General features: G+C 51.1%; 2 protein-coding genes across 2 annotated transcripts; both read left to right on the top strand.

Annotated features, from left to right (window-relative positions):
- The first annotated feature begins 6,754 nt into the window (after window positions 1-6,754).
- Window positions 6,755-10,461, top strand: FIS1 (fission, mitochondrial 1). The gene is made up of 5 exons (XM_028528858.2): window positions 6,755-6,895; window positions 7,780-7,912; window positions 9,226-9,302; window positions 9,729-9,834; window positions 10,168-10,461. The coding sequence occupies exons 1-5, from the start codon at window positions 6,851-6,853 to the stop codon at window positions 10,263-10,265; spliced, it is 459 nt and encodes a 152-aa protein (XP_028384659.1). The 5' UTR covers window positions 6,755-6,850; the 3' UTR covers window positions 10,266-10,461.
- A 131-nt stretch (window positions 10,462-10,592) lies between these two features.
- CLDN15 (claudin 15) lies at window positions 10,593-18,573 on the top strand. Its single transcript, XM_028523030.2, has 5 exons — window positions 10,593-12,657; window positions 15,316-15,480; window positions 16,545-16,626; window positions 16,717-16,833; window positions 16,921-18,573. The coding sequence occupies exons 1-5, from the start codon at window positions 12,441-12,443 to the stop codon at window positions 17,039-17,041; spliced, it is 702 nt and encodes a 233-aa protein (XP_028378831.1). The 5' UTR covers window positions 10,593-12,440; the 3' UTR covers window positions 17,042-18,573.
- The last annotated feature ends 1,483 nt before the right edge of the window (window positions 18,574-20,056 follow it).

The raw sequence follows: 20,056 nt of genomic DNA, 5'->3' as shown, positions 1-20,056 counted from the left end.
ATCACACAGGTATTAATTACAAACTGACAAATAGTGTAAATTAAAAATACTGGCCACTAGCCAAGAGGTAGAAACCAGTTTTACAACAATTTCAGCAGCTATGGTGATGGTTGCGGGGTGGGGGGGGGAAGCTTTCATTTTAAATTTTACTACTCTATTGGCTAAAAAAAATGGTTTCTTGGGATTCCTTTCCTGTTTTGGTTTTGCATTAACCCGAATTGTTTCTTCCTAGTGCACCTGCTGCTTAAGGAAAGTCCTTTGTTGTGAACCAACAAAAAAATAAAAATTTATGCCTAAAAATTTTTAAAGATTTTATTTATTTATTTTTAGAAAGAGGGGAAGAGAGGGAGAGAAACATCATTGTGAGAAACACCGATCGGTTGCCTCTCACACGCTCCTCAATTAATGCCCTGACTAGGAATCGAAACATCGACCTTCTGCTTTGTGGGACAAGGCCCAACCATCTGGGCCACACTGGCCAGGGCTGTGCCTGAATTGTTAAAAGATGAATAACTAGAGTGTACTTACGAACTTTTCCTCTTCTCTCCTCCTATTTATCCTTCAACTGACTCATCCTCTACTCTGAGCACACACCTCTGTCTCTTAGCTGAAGCAGGAGCTGGATTTGAATCCCAGCTCCTCCACTTCTAGCACTGTGACTTTGGACATATAACTTAATCTTTTTGAGCCCTAGTTTCAAATGGAACTAATAAGAGCACCTTCGTGGTGTGACTTTTGGCCACATGTCCTCTGTGAGCATTCTTTTATGCAGGAAAAAATAGGTGAGAGCAAAATAGAGTCACCAGCTCCTGGCAGATTATTACCGTACCCAACCCAGTGCTTGCATGGCTCACAAAAAACACTGCTAACAAAGACAGGAATGTGCAAGTTACAGTTTTATATTCTAAAAGTGTAGGACAGGTAATGTTCTCCCTTTCTACAGGAGACCTTACCTAGTGTGGATGATGGAGAAGGTCTTCCTTAAAGAAGAGTCTTAGAGCTGAGAACCCAGGTGGATCCAATCAGAGCCTGCCTGTCATATTGTACTTGCACACATCCAGGACATCAGCGATCCTGCCAGCCGTGCCTTCTGACCACAGTTCCTAAATCCCTTCACCTCCACTGCTATTGCTGTAGACCCGGTCACCACTGTCTCTTGCCTGGGCCACCACAGCAGCCTCCTAACTGGCACCCCATTTTCATTCTCATTCCTACCGCCTTTTTTTCCAGCAGCAGCCAGAGGGATCCTTTCACAATGGATCATTTCACTCTGTTGCTCAAAACCCTTCCGTGCTCACCTACCATGCATAGAATTAAACCCAGATTCCTTACCAAAGTTTACAAGGCCCTGTATGATCTTCCCCTGGCTCCCTCTCTGCCCTCGTTTTGTGTCACTCCTTCCTTTGCCTGCCCATTCCTCTCTGGTCACACTGGCTTCCTGGTTCAGCCTCAAACAACCCTTGTATGTTGCCTCTTCAGCATGTCTCATTTGCCAACATTCGTTGGCCTGGAATGTTTTTCCTCATTCACCTGCATGGCTCATTCACTCAAGTGCTCTGCCCAGGTGTCAGCTTTCCAGAGGGACCTTCTCCAGGCACTCCTCTTCTCTTGTGGTTCCTTTACCCCGATTCGTTTTCACAGCACTTTCCACTCCAGACATCATTATTTTTAGTTATTCACTTTTTCAATTATTTTTTCTGTTTTCCCACTAAAATGCAAGCTCTGTGAGAACAGGAACTTAATCTTATTTGGTGCTAGTGCCTGGCACATAGTAGGTGCTCAATGAGTACTTTCTGAATGAATTAAATCATAAACGAATGAATGAGCCAAATAAGAGGGAGAGGATAGATGTTCCAGGCAGAGGGGGCTGCCCGTGCAGAGGGTCTGTGGCCCCTGGGGGTTTCAGAGTGAAAGAAGGCCCGTGGGGCTGGGGTAGAGACAGGGAGAGGTAGTGTTGAAGACAAAACCACAGGCCCAAAATGTTGTCACTGGTGCTAAGGACAATGATACCAAACCTAGATTTAACACCTGACATAATTGCAGTTTCTACCTCTCTCATAAAACTTAATCTTAATAAACCGGTCTGGAATTTTCTCATCAAGCATCATTAAGGTAATATGCCACTTGGACCCTCTCCACCCTCCATAGAAAGAAGTGGCAACCTGCATGATAAAAACTCTTGCCATTTCCTTCCCCCACCCCCAAAAGAAGATGTCTAGGTCTTAAAAATAATCTTTTCTTTTGTTAATAGCTCCCTTGCCTACCTTTTTTCCTGTAAAAGTCTTCTATTTTGTATAACCCCTTGGAGGTGCTCAATGGGATGCTGCCCAATTCATGGATCACATAATAAAGTCAATTAGATAGTCAAATCTACTCAGTTGAATTTTGTTTTAACAGTAGTAATGAAGAGATGAGGCAGAGAGTTAAGCATGGACCAGACTGCAGAGGACTTGTAGGCTGTGTTACAATATTTTGGCCTTTGTTCTAAGGGCAATGAGATCAGCCATTAAAAGGTTTCAGGTAAATTGAGAACTGTGTTTTAATAAGACCCTCTGACTACTGGGTGGTAAATCTGATAGTAATGGGGCAAGAATGGATGTGTGAGACCAGTGAGGTGGCTGTCAAAGTCATCTAGGCAGAGATGACAGAGGTTTGCATTTAGATTCTGGTTGAAGAAGGCAGACAAACATAATTTGTATAAAAAGTTAACAGCATGCCCTGCCTGGTGTGGCTCAGTGGGTTGAGTATCATCCTGCAAACTGAAAATTCACTGGTTCAATTCCTGGTTAGGGCACATGCCTGACCAGGGTTGCAGGCCAGGCCCCTGGTTTGGGGTGTGTGAGAGGCAACTGATGGATGTTTTTTTCATGTCGATGTTTCTATCTCTTCCTCCCTCCCTTCTCTACCCCCTCCTCTCTCTATATATATATTCATTCAACAAACTCTGATGGAGCTTTTGCCATGCTTTAGGCCTGTTCCGAGAGCTGCAGCAGATACAGAGATGATCAAGGTGCAAGAAGCCATTGCATAGAAGTAACATCCCAATAAAAATCATATTCTTTGGCCTTCCTACGGTCCCTGCCTTGCCAGTACCTGCTCTGTGTTTTTGGTCCTGGTCTACTTCATATTGTGTGCGTATTTTTATGCCCCCTTCTTACCCCAAGGCCAAATCAAAATTGGGTGCTGGATGCAATGATGCAACTTTGAATAAACAGGAATTATTCTCCTTGCTATTATACTCATGGTAATGAAGGAGCCAGTTCTCTAAACTGGAGTTTCTGTCCAATAGAGAATAAACATCTACCTCACTCACAGAGTTATTAGGAGAGTAAAAAAGAAATTTACGGGGATTTGCAAATGTGAAAGGTGCTTGGATGATAGGTAATCCTTCCATTTGAACAGCCCTCTTTACAGTCATGCGCCACATCACATATATGAAGGTGGTCCCATAAATAATGGAGCCGAAAAATCTCTATTGCCTAGTCATGTCATAATGCCACAGCCCAATGCACTACACAGATACCACTGTGCTATAGTTGCCTACAGTCTATAGTACAATAAGTTGCCGTGCTATACAGGTTTGTAACCTGTACTGTAGGGGACAGAATTTGTCACCCCAAAATATGCATATTTGGCATAAGGATTATTTTAGGCCAGTTAATTTTAAGAAACAGCAGCCATGGGAGAAACTCAGAAAGCCAAGTGGAAGTTACCCTGTGCAAAAGACATTTACACTGTAAGGGAATCCACACTTGTAAGGGTGTCTCCCTTGCTATACCAGGAAGAGGGGATGACCTTATCTGTAGAAACTTATGCTGAAGGCCAAGACTTAAACCTGCATAACAGCCTTACCCTTTGTCACTGTGCTTGTCCTGGTAACTTCCCATAACTGACTCCTCCCCTCCTCCAACATGTTTCTCTTCAGCCAAAGACAGTATTTAAGGTGGTGGCTTCAGTCATTTTGGTGAGTTGCTCAGCTTTTGTAAGCCTTGCCCAAGTATACTGGAGGAATACATTTTATTAAACTTTTGTTTGTTTTTATACTACTATGTCTTTTATACAGGGGTGTCTCATTCAAGAACACAGAAGGATAAAGGGAAAATTACTTTCTTTCCCCTACAGAGAATAGGCTATACCATATAGCCTAGGTGTGTTGTAGACTATACCATCTAGCTTTGTATAAGTGCACTCTCTGATGTTTGCAAAGGAAATCACCTAATAATGCATTTCTCAGGATGTGTCCCCATCGTTAAGCAGGACATGGTTGTGCTAGTGTTGACTTTATTTCATGTTTATTCAACAGATATTTTTTGAACATTGAACTTGTACTAGTGTTAGCGGTGAAATGGCACCAGAATGTTACTAGTAATTGGACCTCAGTTCAACAACCTCAGTACCAGAGTTCTGGCTAAGGAACAATTCAGAGCCAAGACTCAAATACAAGCAAGTTTATTTAGAAAGTCCCAGAGATAGAAAAAGTGAGCCAGCTAGGCTGCATGGGCTCAGGAAACAGGTTACAGAGGCAAAAGAAGGGCCCTTGGAATAATTAGGAGAAAAAGCAAGGATATACACACCTGAGGGAGGGTGAAGGGGGAAAGCTTGGGTTGCTTCAGAGAGAACTAGGTCTGAGGAAAGAAGGGAGTGGGGCAAGGCATGGCATGCTTCTGGGTGACGGGGGGGGTGGGGGGGTAGAAGGAGACAGGGCCCCGAGCCCTTTACCTGAAGAGGTTTTATCTGTTTCCCAAAAGCAGCGGTTTTAGGGGAGGTCTCAGGTGGATCTCAATAGAATGTTTTTCAGCTTTCCTGTTGTATCCTCTCAAGAGTCATGGTCTCCACTGATTGGTTGGCACCTAGGCAGGGGGTCATTAGTCATCGCAGCTGGTCTTGAGGTCAGCTATGGTGTCACCCCTCCTGGCCTTGCTGCTCTGAGCCTGGAGCAGAAACACAACTGTGGCCTAGATATTATCTCTGGGGCTTAATGCTTAAGGGAGTGCTTGTGCAAGGAAGTCATATGAGGCTATTCTCTGGCCCCCTTGTTCCTCCTGTAAGAGGGGAGTCTACGGCATGACTAGCAACACGTAAGGGGAGGAAAGGTCATCCTGTGGAGCAAAGTCCCACCCCAGTTTCCTCCGTTGCTAGGCACCAAAGACTTTCCACCCTGGTGACCTTCTGTACCTGGTCTATTGCTCCTACTCTGCTCATGCCTGCCTGACTGCCTACTACATTAGGAGCTGAAGATGCAAGGATAAACAAGATTCAGTCTCTGCCTTCATGGAACTTACATTCTAATATACACTAGAGCACTGAGGGTCAAAGTTGTTTAAAAAATTCAACCAAGTAACTTTGAAGATCTAATTGGCATTATTAAACGATTCATTGGGCAGCATCCCATAGCAACTGGTAGGGTGCTCCTAGAGGATTGTATGAAGTGGAACTATTAACAAAAGAAAGTATTCTTTTTAAGCCAGGACATCCCGCAGGTTGTCCAACTTTTTGGCGTCTCTGCACCACATTGGAAGAAGAAGAGTTGTTTTGGGCCACAGATTAAATACATTGTGACATGTAATCACACACAAAAAAAACCCTCATAATGTTTTAAGTAAATTTACAATTTTGTGTTGGGCTGCATTGACAGCCATCCTGGGCTGCATGTGCCCCTCAGGCCTCAGGTTGGACCCCCCTGTTAGGGAGAAGGAATGGCAAAGGTTTTTCGTCATACAGATTGCCTCTTCTTTCTTTGGGGGGGGGGGGGCATGGAGGGAATGGAGAGAGCCCACGTGACAGATTTATCTTATTGGTGCTTGACCAGAAAATTCTAAACTGATTCAGATTACATTTCTGGGAGAAGTTTGAAACTGCAATTAAATTAGGTATCAAATCTATATTGTGTATGGCTTTTACACTGAGTGATGCTATTTTGGGCCCATGGTTTTCTCTTTAACAAGGTAAAAACAATTTGAAAGTCACTACCTACCCAGTCCCATCACTGCATAGAATGATGCTAGACAGAGAAGCCAGAAGCATCTCCCCGTTTCATACTTTTTTGCTCCTCACTGCCAAGCTCCTGATTGCCCTTAACCCCACATGGCAGGCAGGCCTTCCCCTTTGGTGGGGGGAAGGGGGGTTATCTAAATAATATTTAAAAGATTGGACCCTCTCTGCAAATAATGCCAACAGCTTTTCTTTAAATTCCCAGTAATATCCCCGGTTATTATCTATGTTTCTGTCCTCTTGCATTGTAAGAGCAGCAGAGGCCCTGGAGACCCTGTGGTAGTTGTTCTGACGTTCTTGCAGGCACTGAGAAGTCACATAGCCTCCAGGGTCCTAGATTTCTGAGAGGGTCCTACAGCTGACCTGAGGGTGGAGGGTGGGACTGGTAGAGTAAGACTGGTCCTTGAAATTAAGTGACCCAATACCGACTCTCCACCTTCCTCTTCCTGCTATTTTCAGTCCCAGGAGCTAACCACCGAGAGGAGAGGTAGCCTCCGACTTTATTGTGGCAGCCTCCGTGGAGGAAGAAGGCACATACAGGGCAACCTGGAAGATGGATGTGGGGACAGGAGTGGCACTGTGCTCGGCGCGAGGGTGGTGGGATTGACAGTGGGACCTGTGCCGCGCGTGCGCTTTACTAGGCCCACCAGCGCGCCAGCTGTGCCGGAGGAAGGGGCGGGACGCCACTGGGGGTGGAGGCTCGCTGTCTGCTACCGGGCTACCCGAGGCGGTTGGCTACGAGTTAGGGGCGGGACCAGCTTCCGTTGCTCGCCGGAAGTGGCTCTCCGCCCCTGCCAGTGGGCCATGGAGTCGCTGGCACAGTAACGTCTGAGGTGTAAGGATTGCGGGGCCAGCGGCTATGGAGGCCGTGCTAAACGAGCTGGTGTCTGCGGAGGACCTGCTGGTGAGGCCTGGCCCCGAGGGAGGGAAGGGAAAGATTTGGGCGAGCGGGTCCCGAAGAGAATCGAATATGGGCCAAACTCTTCCCATCACCAGCTTTGCCTAGGGAAGCCGAACTACTGCTCCCGGCAGCCTTTGCGGCGCCCGGCTCCTGCGGAGAGATTCCACTTTACCCCAAAGGCTAGTGGGAGTTGTAGTTTCCTGCGCCACCATCCCTCAGACTCAAGGCCTAGAGTCTGGTGTGGAAAGACTGATGGGTTCTGGGTGCGTGCAACAGTTAGGTCAGGGTCCTAAGCTGTTTTTGAGTGCTCTCGCAGTGGCGGGGGAGTATAACGACCACCATAAAGTGTCATATATTACTCACTGTATCCATCACGATGCCAAGTGCATTGCAGGCGATTATCTCAATCTTTGAGTTCTAAGAGGTAGGCACTATTCTTGAATTCCCGTTTTGCAGATGGGAAAAACTCCAGACGCGGCAGGGTGGGGCGGGCAGGGGGCAGCAGTCTCTGATGATGGAGTGCGTGGGCTGTTGAGCTGTTCTGAATGTTGTTGAACAGTGTGTTTACTGTTCAGCCGCTCTGGGTCAGCTGCTCTGGGAGCGGTGCCTGGAGCCGCCACCAGGTGGCATCTCCACTCGGTACCACTAGGGGGAGGGAGCGGAGGGTAGGGGAACTGTCCAAGGAGACATCATTCCTACAAGAAACAGAAAGCCGAGTCCCAGAGAAGGGTATAGAACCTGTGTGGAGAGAGGTATCAAGACCCGCGAGGGAGATGTGGCAGAGACTGGGGAAGATGGATTGTAACTGGGAAATGGACACCTAGGTCCTGATAGAGAATGGTTTACCCCCTTCATTTCTAAATGACTCCTCTCCTCTCCTATGGCAGAAGTTTGAAAAGAAATTTCAGTCTGAGAAGGCAGCAGGCTCGGTGTCCAAGAGCACGCAGTTTGAGTATGCCTGGTGCTTGGTGCGAAGCAAGTACAACGATGACATCCGTAAAGGCATTGTACTGCTGGAGGGTGAGGTGCTAGGCTGCCCGACCGTCCCCTTCCCAACTGCAGTCAGGGTCTGCCCTTCTTTACTGCCATTGGTCATGCCCTCCCTTCATAGGGTCAACATGGGACCCTGTAGTCCAGTCACCTCACAGTTATTTTACAGCAAACTCACTAACAAGGGGCTGTGTACATTAGCCTAGCTTCTCCCAGTGTACTTCGGGCTAATTACCTACCACCTCATCATTGTTTTGCCCAACAGTCAGACCGTGTCAGTTTCCACAGGACTTGGGTAACCTGGTAGTCTAACCATGAAGAAAGTGACTTGTCTGAAGTGCCACAGCTATTGGCTGAAGTAGGACCAGAGGCTCCTGTTTCATGTGTGCCGGTCCTGGGTTCTTTGTCCCCACCCCACCCCCTACCATGTTGCTTATTCAGCAGCTATTGTAGAGAGAACAAAACTTTCGTGAGGGTGGCGTGGAAGATGTTCAGGAGACAGTCCCGAAACCCTGTGAGCAGATGATGCCTTTTTAGTAGGAACCCTAGTTCCAGTTGTTTTGGGATATGGCACCATTTGTCAGGAGCCTCTATATATGACCTTTAAAGTTCATTGAACCCTCTTGGTCAGGTAATTGGATATAAGCAAACAAGTCAGTGTACTGGCAAAGGATGCCTGTTGTAAATCTTTAAATATAATAATCTTGCTTAATGCAAAGAATTTCACCCTACATTTGTCTAATTTGCCAACTCAGATTTTTCAGGTTTCCTCTATAGCAGGGCACAGCTGTAAAAGTGGTGGTCTCTAAGAGATGCCAGTCTACTTGAGGAGACCGTACAGACACTTGGGAAGATTTATAAATATCCACAAAGCTATTTATCAACAAATTCTAGTGCATAGAGTACAGTTGAACACAAACTTCTGGGAAGTCACTGGATTATGAGTCAGGGTTATTCAGGAAAGGCTGTTTTGTTTTTTTTTTTAATCGGGGTGGGGAATACAAACTTACTTTTTTTTAACACTTATTTGGGTAACTCACAACTGTAGTTGAAACACAACAGATGTTAAAACTGAGCAGAGGTGCCTCCTGGCTTTTCCGGTGGCTCTACTGCCTTTCAGCTCACTTGGATGAACCAGGTTGACTGTGGGATTGGCACCCAGGTGTCTGGGCAGCCTGGAGTCATGCTTCCCAGAGCTCTGACTAGGAAGCCCGGAACTGCAGGCTCTGAGCAGTGACTTTCTCCCAGAATTATGTAGGGATTCAGAGAATGGAAGGGGTCTCTGGGACACAAGTATTAGGAAAAGAGAAAGCGGTTTTTACTCTTTACTCTCTCCTCCCCAGAGCTATTGCCCAAAGGTAGCAAAGAGGAGCAGCGGGATTATGTCTTCTACCTGGCTGTGGGGAACTACCGCCTCAAGGTAAGGCGGGAAGCTCCCTTCCCACCCCATCCTATTTGGATGAGCCATGCACCTTCTCCTCACCGTCCTCCAGGGTAGAGCCTGAAGAGAGCAGTAGGTAGAGGGTGGTATTGGGTACAGAGGTTCAAAGTGATAGCTGATCAGGATGCTGAGGGAAGATGAGACAGAGGATCAGGGTGCCTAGGGTGTGGGGAAAAGGTGACGTCAGGATTGGGGTGCAGCCCCAGAGCCTTGGGTTGTTATCTCCCCTAGCTTATCATCCCCACACAGTTGGGGTTGTTTGTGGACTCTACTCCATTGGGTGGGGCTAGGGTGAGGGAGGGGGTGGTGGTAGAGGGAGGAGCCCCCAGGGCACGTGAAGGGAATGCCCCTCTGATGGGCAGGAGGAGTGCTGAAATACTGAGAGAGGGATGTGTGTGTGTGTAGGAATATGAAAAGGCCCTGAAGTATGTGCGAGGGCTGCTGCAGACAGAGCCCCAGAACAACCAGGCCAAGGAACTGGAACGGCTCATTGACAAGGCTATGAAGAAAGGTGAACGTCTTCTCCTGTTTTCCTCCATTCCCACTCTCCTGTCTCCCGGGCCTCTGTCATCCCCAGGTCCCTCTCAACTGTTAGTTTAGTCCTCCTCCTCACCCCTACCGCATGCCTGGGCCCTCTGGGCCCTCTTGAAGTGACTCTCCCTGCCAGCAGCTCCTCTTCAAACTCCCAGGAGCCTTCTTTGTCCAGCCCTCAGAGTCCCTCGCCCTGTGACTCCCAAATGGAGAGGCACGTCTGTGGAGGAGCAGTGGGCAGGAAGAAGATAGTAGCCAGGGTCCTGGTGGGCTGGGGGTTGACTCTTGACGATCTCCCTCTTCTTCTCCCCAGATGGACTGGTGGGCATGGCCATTGTTGGAGGCATGGCCCTCGGTGTGGCGGGACTGGCTGGACTCATCGGATTTGCTGTATCCAAGTCCAAATCCTGAATGAGACTGCACCTCTGCCTCTACCCGGGGACACGGGGGAGCCCATGGAGGACACTCAGGGAGGGCCCATCCATCCTCGCTGTCCCTTTCTTCTGCACCCCATCACTGTCCTCTGCGGCCCCCTGAGACCTGTCCTGTAGCCCCAAATCATGTGCTTTAGTATGAGTGTAAATAAAATTAGGCTTTGACTTGGGAACCTCTGTGTCTGTGTTGAAGGAGGGGCAGGTTCCCTCAGTCCCAGAAGCGGGGGTAACGCATGGTCCTCTCCTGCTCTGTGTTGTCCTATTACCTCCACACTGGCATGGGGTTCTTTGTCTGTAAGCTGCCCGGATCCTACACCCTTCCTCCCCTCCACTAAAGCCACGTGGCCTTTGCACAGCCCTAGGATCCTGGGAGAAAGCAACAACTGGAGGAGGGAAGGGCAGAGCTGAAGGGACAGGCTTGGATTTATGTCTCCTGTCTCCTCTTACCCACTCAGCTGGCTCTTAAGTATGTGGAGTTTTCCACACCATGGGGCCCCCCCACTCAGTTTCCTCCAAAACCTCCACCCTTCCCCACCCTTTGTCTTCTTGCTTCCTCCTCTTCCTCCTCCTGTAGCCTCCTGAGGAGAGGGGGTGCCACTGGTGGGTGGAAGGATACAGGCATTTGGCATGGAGTTGGCAGGGATCTTTGAAGAGGTTATAGATGCAGTACACACCAGTTATAGCCTCCAAGATGGAAGGTGAGGACCCGGTCCCCACCCAGCCCGCTGTGCCCCACACCCGCCCCGTGCCAGGCTCAGCTTGGACCTGTCTTGCTTCACTGCATACCTCTCATTCCACAGCCAAGCCAGCCCCGCTGGGGGATTGGGGAGGAGGCCCCGGAGCAGAGCACAGAGCAGCCTGACACACGAAGGAGGGGAATGGGGCTTACACTTCAGCTCAGGGCTGTACTGTGTGACTGCCTGGGTATAGGGTGAGCCCCTTGAGACTGAGCCCCAGCCACACTCGCCAGAAGAGAACCAGGGCTGTCCTGCTGTGGCCTTGGAGCAGAAAACGAGACCATCCACACCAGGACAGGTACTCAGCTTTGGCTAGAAGTGGCAGCCCAGAGGTTTCTAATCCATCATAATTAATATAGTTTAGTGACATTTCTGATAATGAGTCACTTAGATTAGCCACAGGATCACCTGGGTCTGAGATTTATCCCCCTTGGGGGACCCTTGGCCACAAAATCAAGCTTGTTGCTGAGGGTCAAAGATCCACCCACCAAAGGGGAAAGCTCGAGTTCATGAACTTGAAGTTTAGAGGAAAGCAACTCCTAATGGCTTCACCCTGGGTCTGCTGCACCAAAACCCAGGTTAGTCACCAAGTATTGAGTAATTCATACACGTGGGGAGCTTTGATCTCTGGTGAAAATTCTTGTTATATCTTGTGAGGGGGGCAGCAGTAGTTTTAGTTCACAGAAGCAGAAATGAACTCACGGCTCAAACTTCATGCCCGTGTCAATTTAGTGAACGATGAGGTTTGGTGTGAATCTAGGTTGGTTGGACTCCAGAGCCATTGGTTTCCCCCACAGATCCTTCTCTAAACTTAATCTTCCTGGAAGACTCAATGCTCCAAGCCCCAGGCCTTGGAGTTTCCTGAATTGTTCTCACCAGTGCCTAGAGGCAGTGGCTCTGCTCCCTGGTTTCTTCCCCAGTGAAGGCCACAGCAGCGTACCTGTGGTTATTCCCTCTGTTTGTCCCTCGTATTCCATGCTCTGGCCCCCGATGAAAGCCGAGTCGGAGACACGCTTCCCCTTGGCTCCCGATGCCTCCCGGGGGGGCCCCTCCTTGGCTGCATCCGTTAGTCACTCCCTGGTGAGCCCCCCCCCCACCAGGGCGGGGAGCCCGGGGCAGCCCGGAGGCAGTGGACTTTTGGCCCGTTTCGTTTATTCCCTACATCTCATCAACATCTGCCGCCGGCTCTTGCCTCATTTCTCTGACTGGCCTGCAGGGAAGCAGAAACCTAGAAAGACGGGAGGAAGGCAGAAACCTGGAGACGGACCTGAGGCTGAGGAAGAGGCCAGGGCTGCAGCTGGTCTTCCACCCTTCCCCTCTCTCTTCCCACCTCAGCCAAAGCCCTTCAAGGTCCCCTGGGGCGCAGCCCTTCTCCCTCCGGGGCCCCTGGTGCCCCTCAGGGCCTGCATCCCACCATGTCAGTGGCTGTGGAGACCTTTGGCTTCTTCCTGGCAGCTGTGGGGCTGCTGATGCTGGGGGTGACCCTGCCACACAGCTACTGGAGAGTGTCCACTGTGCACGGGAATGTCATCACCACCAACACGATCTTCGAGAACCTCTGGCACAGCTGCGCAACTGACTCCCTGGGAGTCTACAACTGCTGGGAGTTCCCGTCCATGCTGGCCCTCTCCGGTACAAGGTGGAGGGTGAAGGGGGCAGAGGGAGGGGGGAGGTTGGAGAGAGCTCTGGCAAGTGCGGGTGCTGCCTGTGGTCTGCCCTTGGGTGCCGTACAGATAGGGGAGGCCTGATCAAGCTCAGAGACTGGCTCCTGCAGCATGGAATTCTGGGGATAGACCCCCGTCTGGAGCTAGTGGTGACATGGCCCCCTGCCCTCATGTGACACTGTCTCACTGGCTACAAGTGCAGGCACCAGGGTCAGACTGCCAGGTCCAGCGCCTGCTGTGCCCTAGCTCTGTGCCTAGGACAGGTGGTAAAATGAGCTCTATTTGACCCATCTGTCAAATAAAGATCATAATAGCACTCATTCAGAGTAGTGGTGGGGACTTTACAAAATAAAAGGTGCAAAATGTTAATACCTATATGCACTCAAACAATTTTAGCATTTTAGTATTGGGTCGGGAGTGTTGGAGTTTGTGGGGTGAAGAGGAGGCCCCATCTTGGAATCTTGAGAGTTGAGACTCTCAGTAGCTCACTGCCATGGCGAATTCTAAAAGGCTGTTTTAAAGAGTCTGAGTGTCTAATGTAAGCAGGTGAGGGGGTGTGCATGTGTGTTTGGGGTTCTCAGGGTAGTGTATTTTTTTTGATTCTTGGTGAGCTGGAGCCTACGGCTCTTTTGGCCCAGAAAGATTCACCCTGGTGGCTATAACGTCCTCCTGCTTCCTGCTCACCCTATAAGTAGCCCCCCACTATTCCCTAGGGGAGTCTCCCTTCAGTCAGCCCCTGCCAGAGACCAAGAGGGGGTGACCAGGAACCCTCTGCAGTACCACTCCTTCGCCCTGACTGGGTCTTCGTGAAGCCCTCTCGCTCTTCTAGATCCCCTTCTGCAGGTGCCGCAGGTAGGGGAAGGGGCAGAGACTAAACTGGGTTTAAAGCAGGGATCCACGAAACCCCCCTAGGAAGATGCTCTGAGCAGTGAGAGGGTCCATGTGGGTCTCTTGTGCCCCCACTATTCCCAGAATCTCCTGAGGCAGCTGCAGAGGCTCCGTGTTTTCATCCCCCTCTCTAGGACTTACAAAGCAAGTGCCCCACCAAAACCCTATAAAAGCTGAACACAAACTGGGCCAGAAGCCCAGAATACTCAGTGGCCAGAAAGGACATGAGTGACAGCCAGCTCAGCAACCCTGGCCACCCCCACCTCACTTGCGCCCACTCGCAGCCGCAGCACTTGGCCTGAGAGAGGACCATGAGTGCACAGGAAAGACGGGGCTGAGTGGGCTTGGGGGAAGGTCAGAGCGCAGCTGCCCAGTGTCGAGGGGCATCTTGGTTCCAGTGTGGCGCTGGATGCTTCACATAACGCCATTTTAGGGTGGTTTACAAAATAGTTCTGCTGTTGGGTGCATTAGTAACTCCATTTTACAGAACCTGGAAACCGCAGGGATAAGCGTTAACCTGCCCTGAATCGCACAGGTGGTAGGAAAGTTGGAATCCTGCCTCGTGTTTCTGAGTCCAGCGCTGGCAAACTTTCAAGGCCGGTTCTGGTCCTGAGACGGATCCAGACTGTCATTTAGCCACCTCCCAGCATGCACCCCCAGCCTCCAGCCATTTGGCCTATGCTCTCACAGGTGGAGACTGTTAGATGGATGGGTGGGGATAAGATATGGGGTAGGGAGAGAGGGCAGGAACTCCAGAGGGAATGGCTGGGAGTGAGAAAGTGCTCCCAGAGAACTTTGTTCCTCCTCCCTACCCCCCAGCTCCGAGCCACTAAACATCCTCTTGGCAGGGACCCAGCCTTTCCCCTTCAGCATTGATGGCACTGCCCCACCTGGGAAAGCGGTGCAAGGTCCTTGGGTGCTTGGCAACTATCAAAGTCAAGAAGGGGGAAGGGGGACCAGAAAGCCTGCCATTTCCTACAGCTTTGAGAAAGGGGAAACTGAGGCACTGAAAGCACATGTACAAGATTGACTTGGATTGGTCCTGGGTCCAGGTATCCCACCTCCCAGATCAGAAACTGCCCTGGACCCAGTGACCCATAGGCCACTGCTGCCCCCTACCATTCACTCCAGGAAGAAGCTCAGGTCCAGATGTCTGGCACAGTGCTAGGCACTAGGTAGGACCTGGAAAGAGGCAGATGTGGGGAAGGGGCTGGGGATGCCCACGTGCAGTTTCTACAATACACAGCAGAGCTTAGTGGTGATCTCACAGAGCAGTAGCTCTCAACTAGGCGATTTTGCCAAGGGTCATTTGACAGTCAACATATTTTGATTGCCCTGCCTGGGGAGACTACTGACATCTAGTGGTGGAGGCTAAGAATGCTGCTAAATATCCCACAATGCACAGGATTGCCCCCCAGAACCAAGCATTATCCCGCCAAAAAGCCAATAGTGCAGAGGAGAAATCCTATAACTGAGGCATAGGCGAAGTGCACCAGTGCAGGTGACAGGGCAGGAGGGGCTGAGACTCCTTGGGACTGAGGTGAGCTCCAGAAAAGAAGGGGTGTGTGACTCCTCAGCCTGCAGGCTGGATGGGTCTAAAGGGGAAGAAAAGGATTTGAGGGCTTCTAGGGACAAGGCCTGAGCAGGGGCTGTAAGGGCCTGGCTGTCATCGAGGGGAGAGGAGATGGAGGGGTGTGGGTCTGGCTCAGGGACCCACAGCTGCAACCCACCTCCCCAGGATACATCCAGGCCTGCCGGGCACTCATGATCACCGCCATCCTCCTGGGCTTCCTGGGCCTGTTCTTGGGCATGGCAGGGCTGCGCTGCACAAACATTGGGGGCATCGTGCTCTCCAGGAAGGCCAAGCTGGCGGCCACTGCAGGAGCCCTACACATACTGGCTGGTAATTGACGGAAGGTGATGGGTGAGCCCTGCGCTGTGGTGGGAGGTCGGGAATGGCCCTAGGCAACAGACCCCGGGGGCTCTGTCTTCACCAGCTCCCACTCCTAATGTTTGCCTCACTTTCCCCTTTGCATGGACGCCCACCCTCCCAGGCTAAGCTCTTCCCTCCCTCCCTGATCACCTCAGCTTCACCCACACCCACCAAATCCCTTGGCTACGAATCAGTCCATCAGCAATGTTTCTTGAGTGCCCACAGGAGCCAGGCCACAGGTGAGGCAGGGGTGGGATTCCAAAGGTGGAAGTGAGGGTCTGCGCTCCTGAGCTTACAGCCTGGCTGGGAAGATCAGAGTCAGGGTGTGTGTGCACCCCAGTGCACACAGGAACAGTGCTGTCTGACAGGCCCTCCCTTTTCCGTCTGTGAAACATACCTACGCACATCATTTCATAAGCCTGTGAGGCGGGGAGGGTCTCATCCTGCTCTCCAGATGTGGAAAAAGGCTCAGAGAGGTCAGATGACTTACTGGAGGACAAGCCCGCAGTGAGTGCAAGGCTGGTCCCATAGTCCAGGGGCCTCACGGGCTTCAGGCCTTCACTTCACTGAATGCAAAGGTGTGTCACGGGCTCTGAGGGCTTTGAGAGGCCAAAGGCCAGGGTGTCAGAACAGACAGAGCTGGTAGGAGAAGGCTGATTAGGGCAGCTGGGTTTCCGAGGATGGATGGGGCACAGACTGAGTGAGGAAACTAAATGACCAAGGCACTAGAGGCCCTGGAAGGACAAGGCAGGTCAGGGGTAGAGAGGGGACAAAGGCTGGCTGAGGGGCAGCACATGGGAGACTAGATGAGAAAGGTGGGTGGGGCTGGGTCCTTGGTGAGGGCTAGATAGAGAAGTTTGCAGTTGACCCTGGGAAACAGAAGAGTCATGAACTGGGAAAGGGAAGAAAGGGAGGGAATGAAATTTGCTCTTGGACTTGATGTCCCACACCTCCTCTCTTGGCTGCTCCCGCCTGGCCCTTCCCCTATTTCCCTAGGGGCCTAGGGCTCCAGTGCAGTTCTCTCCCTGTGCCAGGTTGCTGCGGGATGGTGGCCATCTCTTGGTATGCCTCCAACATCACCCAGGACTTCTTCAACCCCTTATACTCCGGAACCAAGTGAGTGTGGGAGGCTCACCCTCTGGGGCACTGGGTGGAACTCTGCCACGCCCCTGAGCTAGCGTGGCACTGCATGGTTGTTGTCCCTAGGTATGAGCTGGGCCCTGCGCTCTACCTGGGCTGGAGTGCCTCCCTTTTGGCCATACTGGGCGGTGTCTGTCTCTGCTCCAACTGCTGCAAGGCTCGGGAGGAGGACCCCGCTGCCAGGTAAGGGAAGGGGAGCAGCGCATGGTGGAGGTGGGAGGGGACAACGAGGGCGCCACCTCCTTCCGACACAGGACCCTCCCTCGGCAGCACCCGGCTCTCCTACAAGGCCTCCGCAGTGCGGTCTGCTGCCCTTGCTGCCCACCTGCCCCCAGCAGCCTCGGACGGAGACAACAGCTTTGACAAATACGGGAAAAACGCTTACGTGTAGAAGCCATGGCCTGTAGGCCCTACTCCCCTTTCACTGCCCCCCAGTGGAAAGGGATTCCTCGAACCCAGGGCAGCAGGTGCCGACTGCTGCCTGCAGTTACCACCTCAGGGCCAAGCCACGCCTGGGGCTCCACTTTGGGCCTGGAAGCCACACCCTGCTCAGGCCCCGCCTCCTCAGCCGGAGCTCCTCCCTGGCGATGCTTCCCTGCTCTGGCCTAGAACCCGCCTCCTGAGGACTCACTTCGGACTCCTGAGACTGGACTCAAACCCTCTTTATCTTCTGAGTCTGGGGTCTGGGCGGCTAGGCATGTGGGGACGACCCCGAGCGGTTGCATTTCATATAAATACATGCATAAATAAATTTGTATTGTGAACTGTTCAGGGGCTGAGAGTGTCATGAAGAAGTTGGTCAAGCAAGGGGTGACTGGGGAGGCACCGAGAGTCATCTCGGCTCTTGGACACCAGACTGTCACCTGTGCCCCCTCCATCACCTTTGGACTGTCTTATCCAGCAAAACAGAGGCAGGGTTGCAAGTGATTTCAAAAGTGTGGCACTCTTATAATTACTGATAAGAGTCATCAAGGAGCAGCCTGGGAGACCCAGCTGGAGGAAACTGGCCAGCTTGAGATAACAAGTCATTCCTTTTACTCTCGACCTTTCTTCACAGCTGTGCAAGGACACAGGTGGTCTAGAGCAGTTTCTTTGCCTGGGCCTGACAGTGGGTGTCAGAAATTGACCAGTCCTATGAAATTGTGTCAAATCAAGGGTCCCGTGCAGGCACATTTTTCTGGGGAAGGTTCATTAACTTCCAGAAAAGGCTCTGAAGGTCCATTCACAGAGGCGTGTCTGTTAGTGGCATGTGTATGACGTCATGATGTCCAGCTCAGACACAGCACTGGATCACGAACAGGGTTGGCACAGGGAACTGGGCAGACCTGGTACTCACTTTAGACTAAAATGAGGCCACGAGAAAGATGCCTGGCATCTAGTGGAAGGAGGTGATAAGACCTTACGCTGGTACCTTCCCCTGCAGCACTGGCTAGGGTCACTAGTCACTTGGGGGTGGCCTGGGTTCTGACCTCGGCCCCTTCTCCTTCCCCATTCATCCATCTGCCCCTGGGATGTAAAGACACTCACATCCAAATTCTAACTGGGCTCTCTCTGGGGTTCAGATGTATGAGCACCCACTGGGTCGTTTCACAGGCTGGGCAAATTTGTTCCTTTCCCCCACACCCACAGCTCCTGTCATCGCCAGCCTCTCGGTCAACAGACTGACAACTTCAATCATCTCTGACTTCTCTCTTCACTTCCCCTCCGCCACTCCCTCCCCTCAGCTGGCTGCCAAATCCTCAGTTCTCCCTCCAGTTTTCACATCCTCCTTCTTTCCTTCCACTGCCTGATGCTGGGTCAGGCCTTCACCCTCCCTTGCCCAGACTCGTCACAGGGTTTCCCTAATTGAGCTTCTAGCCCATGTTTCTCTACCGGAGCATCATTCATTGTCCTGCCCTGGCAGCCCCCTGGTGGCTTGTGGGGGGTGGGGGAACACAAGACCTCATCACACTGCCTGGCACTGGCCCATCCTTCTGTCCCCACTGTTCACTATTCCTCTGCACAGCCTTGCTCTCCCAGCAAGCTGGACGGCTCCACTGGCCTTGGACACACACTTGGATCAGGGCTTCCCACCGGGCTCCACCCAGAAACACTGGTGCATTTGAGCTGTTCCCCTATATGAAAGCTTCCATGGCCAAGGAGTCCAAAAAACTCTGCATATTCTATGCCCTTCTGTTTGTGGACAGTTTGTGGATGTCCCACGGCCAAGCCAGTTCCCCTGGCTAAGTCCAAAGCCCACACGGAAGGGACTGCACAGAGCACAGACACTGGGAAGTGTGTTTCATGGGGGCCCTTAGTGTAACAATCTACTATGGCAAGTATCGGGCCGCCTGACTTGCTTCATTAGCAAACCAACAGTAGGCTTCTCTCTGTGGTATGACAGACATATCTCACACCAAGCAGAACCTGCAAGACACACAGCTTAAAAAGGGCCTTACAATTCTGAAAGGCTCCGAAAAGCACAAGGATGCCCGTGTACCCCACAGTGAAGGACAGAAGCCAGTTTCAACTCCTGATACTGCTACCCAGGCACCTCCAACCCAAACTCTCTCTCGGCCCCACCCACAGCTTCTACCTCCTTTCCCCAACTCCATCCTGCCTCTTCTCATCTCTTCCCCTTTTCAGGTAAACTAGCCTTAACCAGGTCTCACATTTGAGCATTTAAATATGTGACTTAGTATGATCACCAGAGTAATTATTGATTTCTTTGTCCACCAGTCATGGTCACATGGCTCTATAGGGCTACTGACACACCCCTCTTAACACATTCTTTTTTAGAAGTTAGAGCACTGAGACATGACCCCTGCTTTCAAAAAATCACAAGCTGGAAGCAAGAAGAAATGTCAACAGCTCATTAACATATAATGGGCAAGGTGCTGGGGCTACTCCAAGGAGCCCTCCAGTTTTTGAGGGAACTCGTGAAAAAGCTCCACAATGAACTGGGTTAGAGCTCGGGCAATGAGGTCAACAGCTGTCATTCACTGAGTACTCTCCAGGCACTGGGGCAGGTGCCCTGTCTCATTTAACCCTCACATATCTGGCAGGTGGCTACAGAATGAGTACAGTGACCTACCCAAGCTACACAATTAGTGAGTAGTAAGACCAAGATTTGTCCAAAACTGAAGACACAATGGGCCCACTGCCCAGAATTCCTGGCTCTGCAAACGAGTTCACATCAGTTCAATTCAGTGCTCACTGAGGTCTTTAGCTGTGAGCCCCGCAAGTCTCTAGTCTTCCAGATCCTACCATTCGCCTCTTCTGGTGCTCCACCACACAACACTGGTGCTAGCCTCTAGAAGCTTTTGGTATAGTATAGGTTTCCCAAAGGCCCGGTGTCTCCCAAGGTGGGGGACAAGGTCTTCACTAGTATACAGGAAGCTGGCAAAAGTAGTTCAAGGCTTTTCTT

Source organism: Phyllostomus discolor, chromosome 3 (genome assembly GCF_004126475.2).
Source record: "Phyllostomus discolor isolate MPI-MPIP mPhyDis1 chromosome 3, mPhyDis1.pri.v3, whole genome shotgun sequence".
In the NCBI taxonomy this organism is placed as follows: domain Eukaryota; kingdom Metazoa; phylum Chordata; class Mammalia; order Chiroptera; family Phyllostomidae; genus Phyllostomus; species Phyllostomus discolor.
Note: the sequence above shows the minus strand (reverse complement) of the source record. Positions and strands in the feature narration are given on the sequence as shown.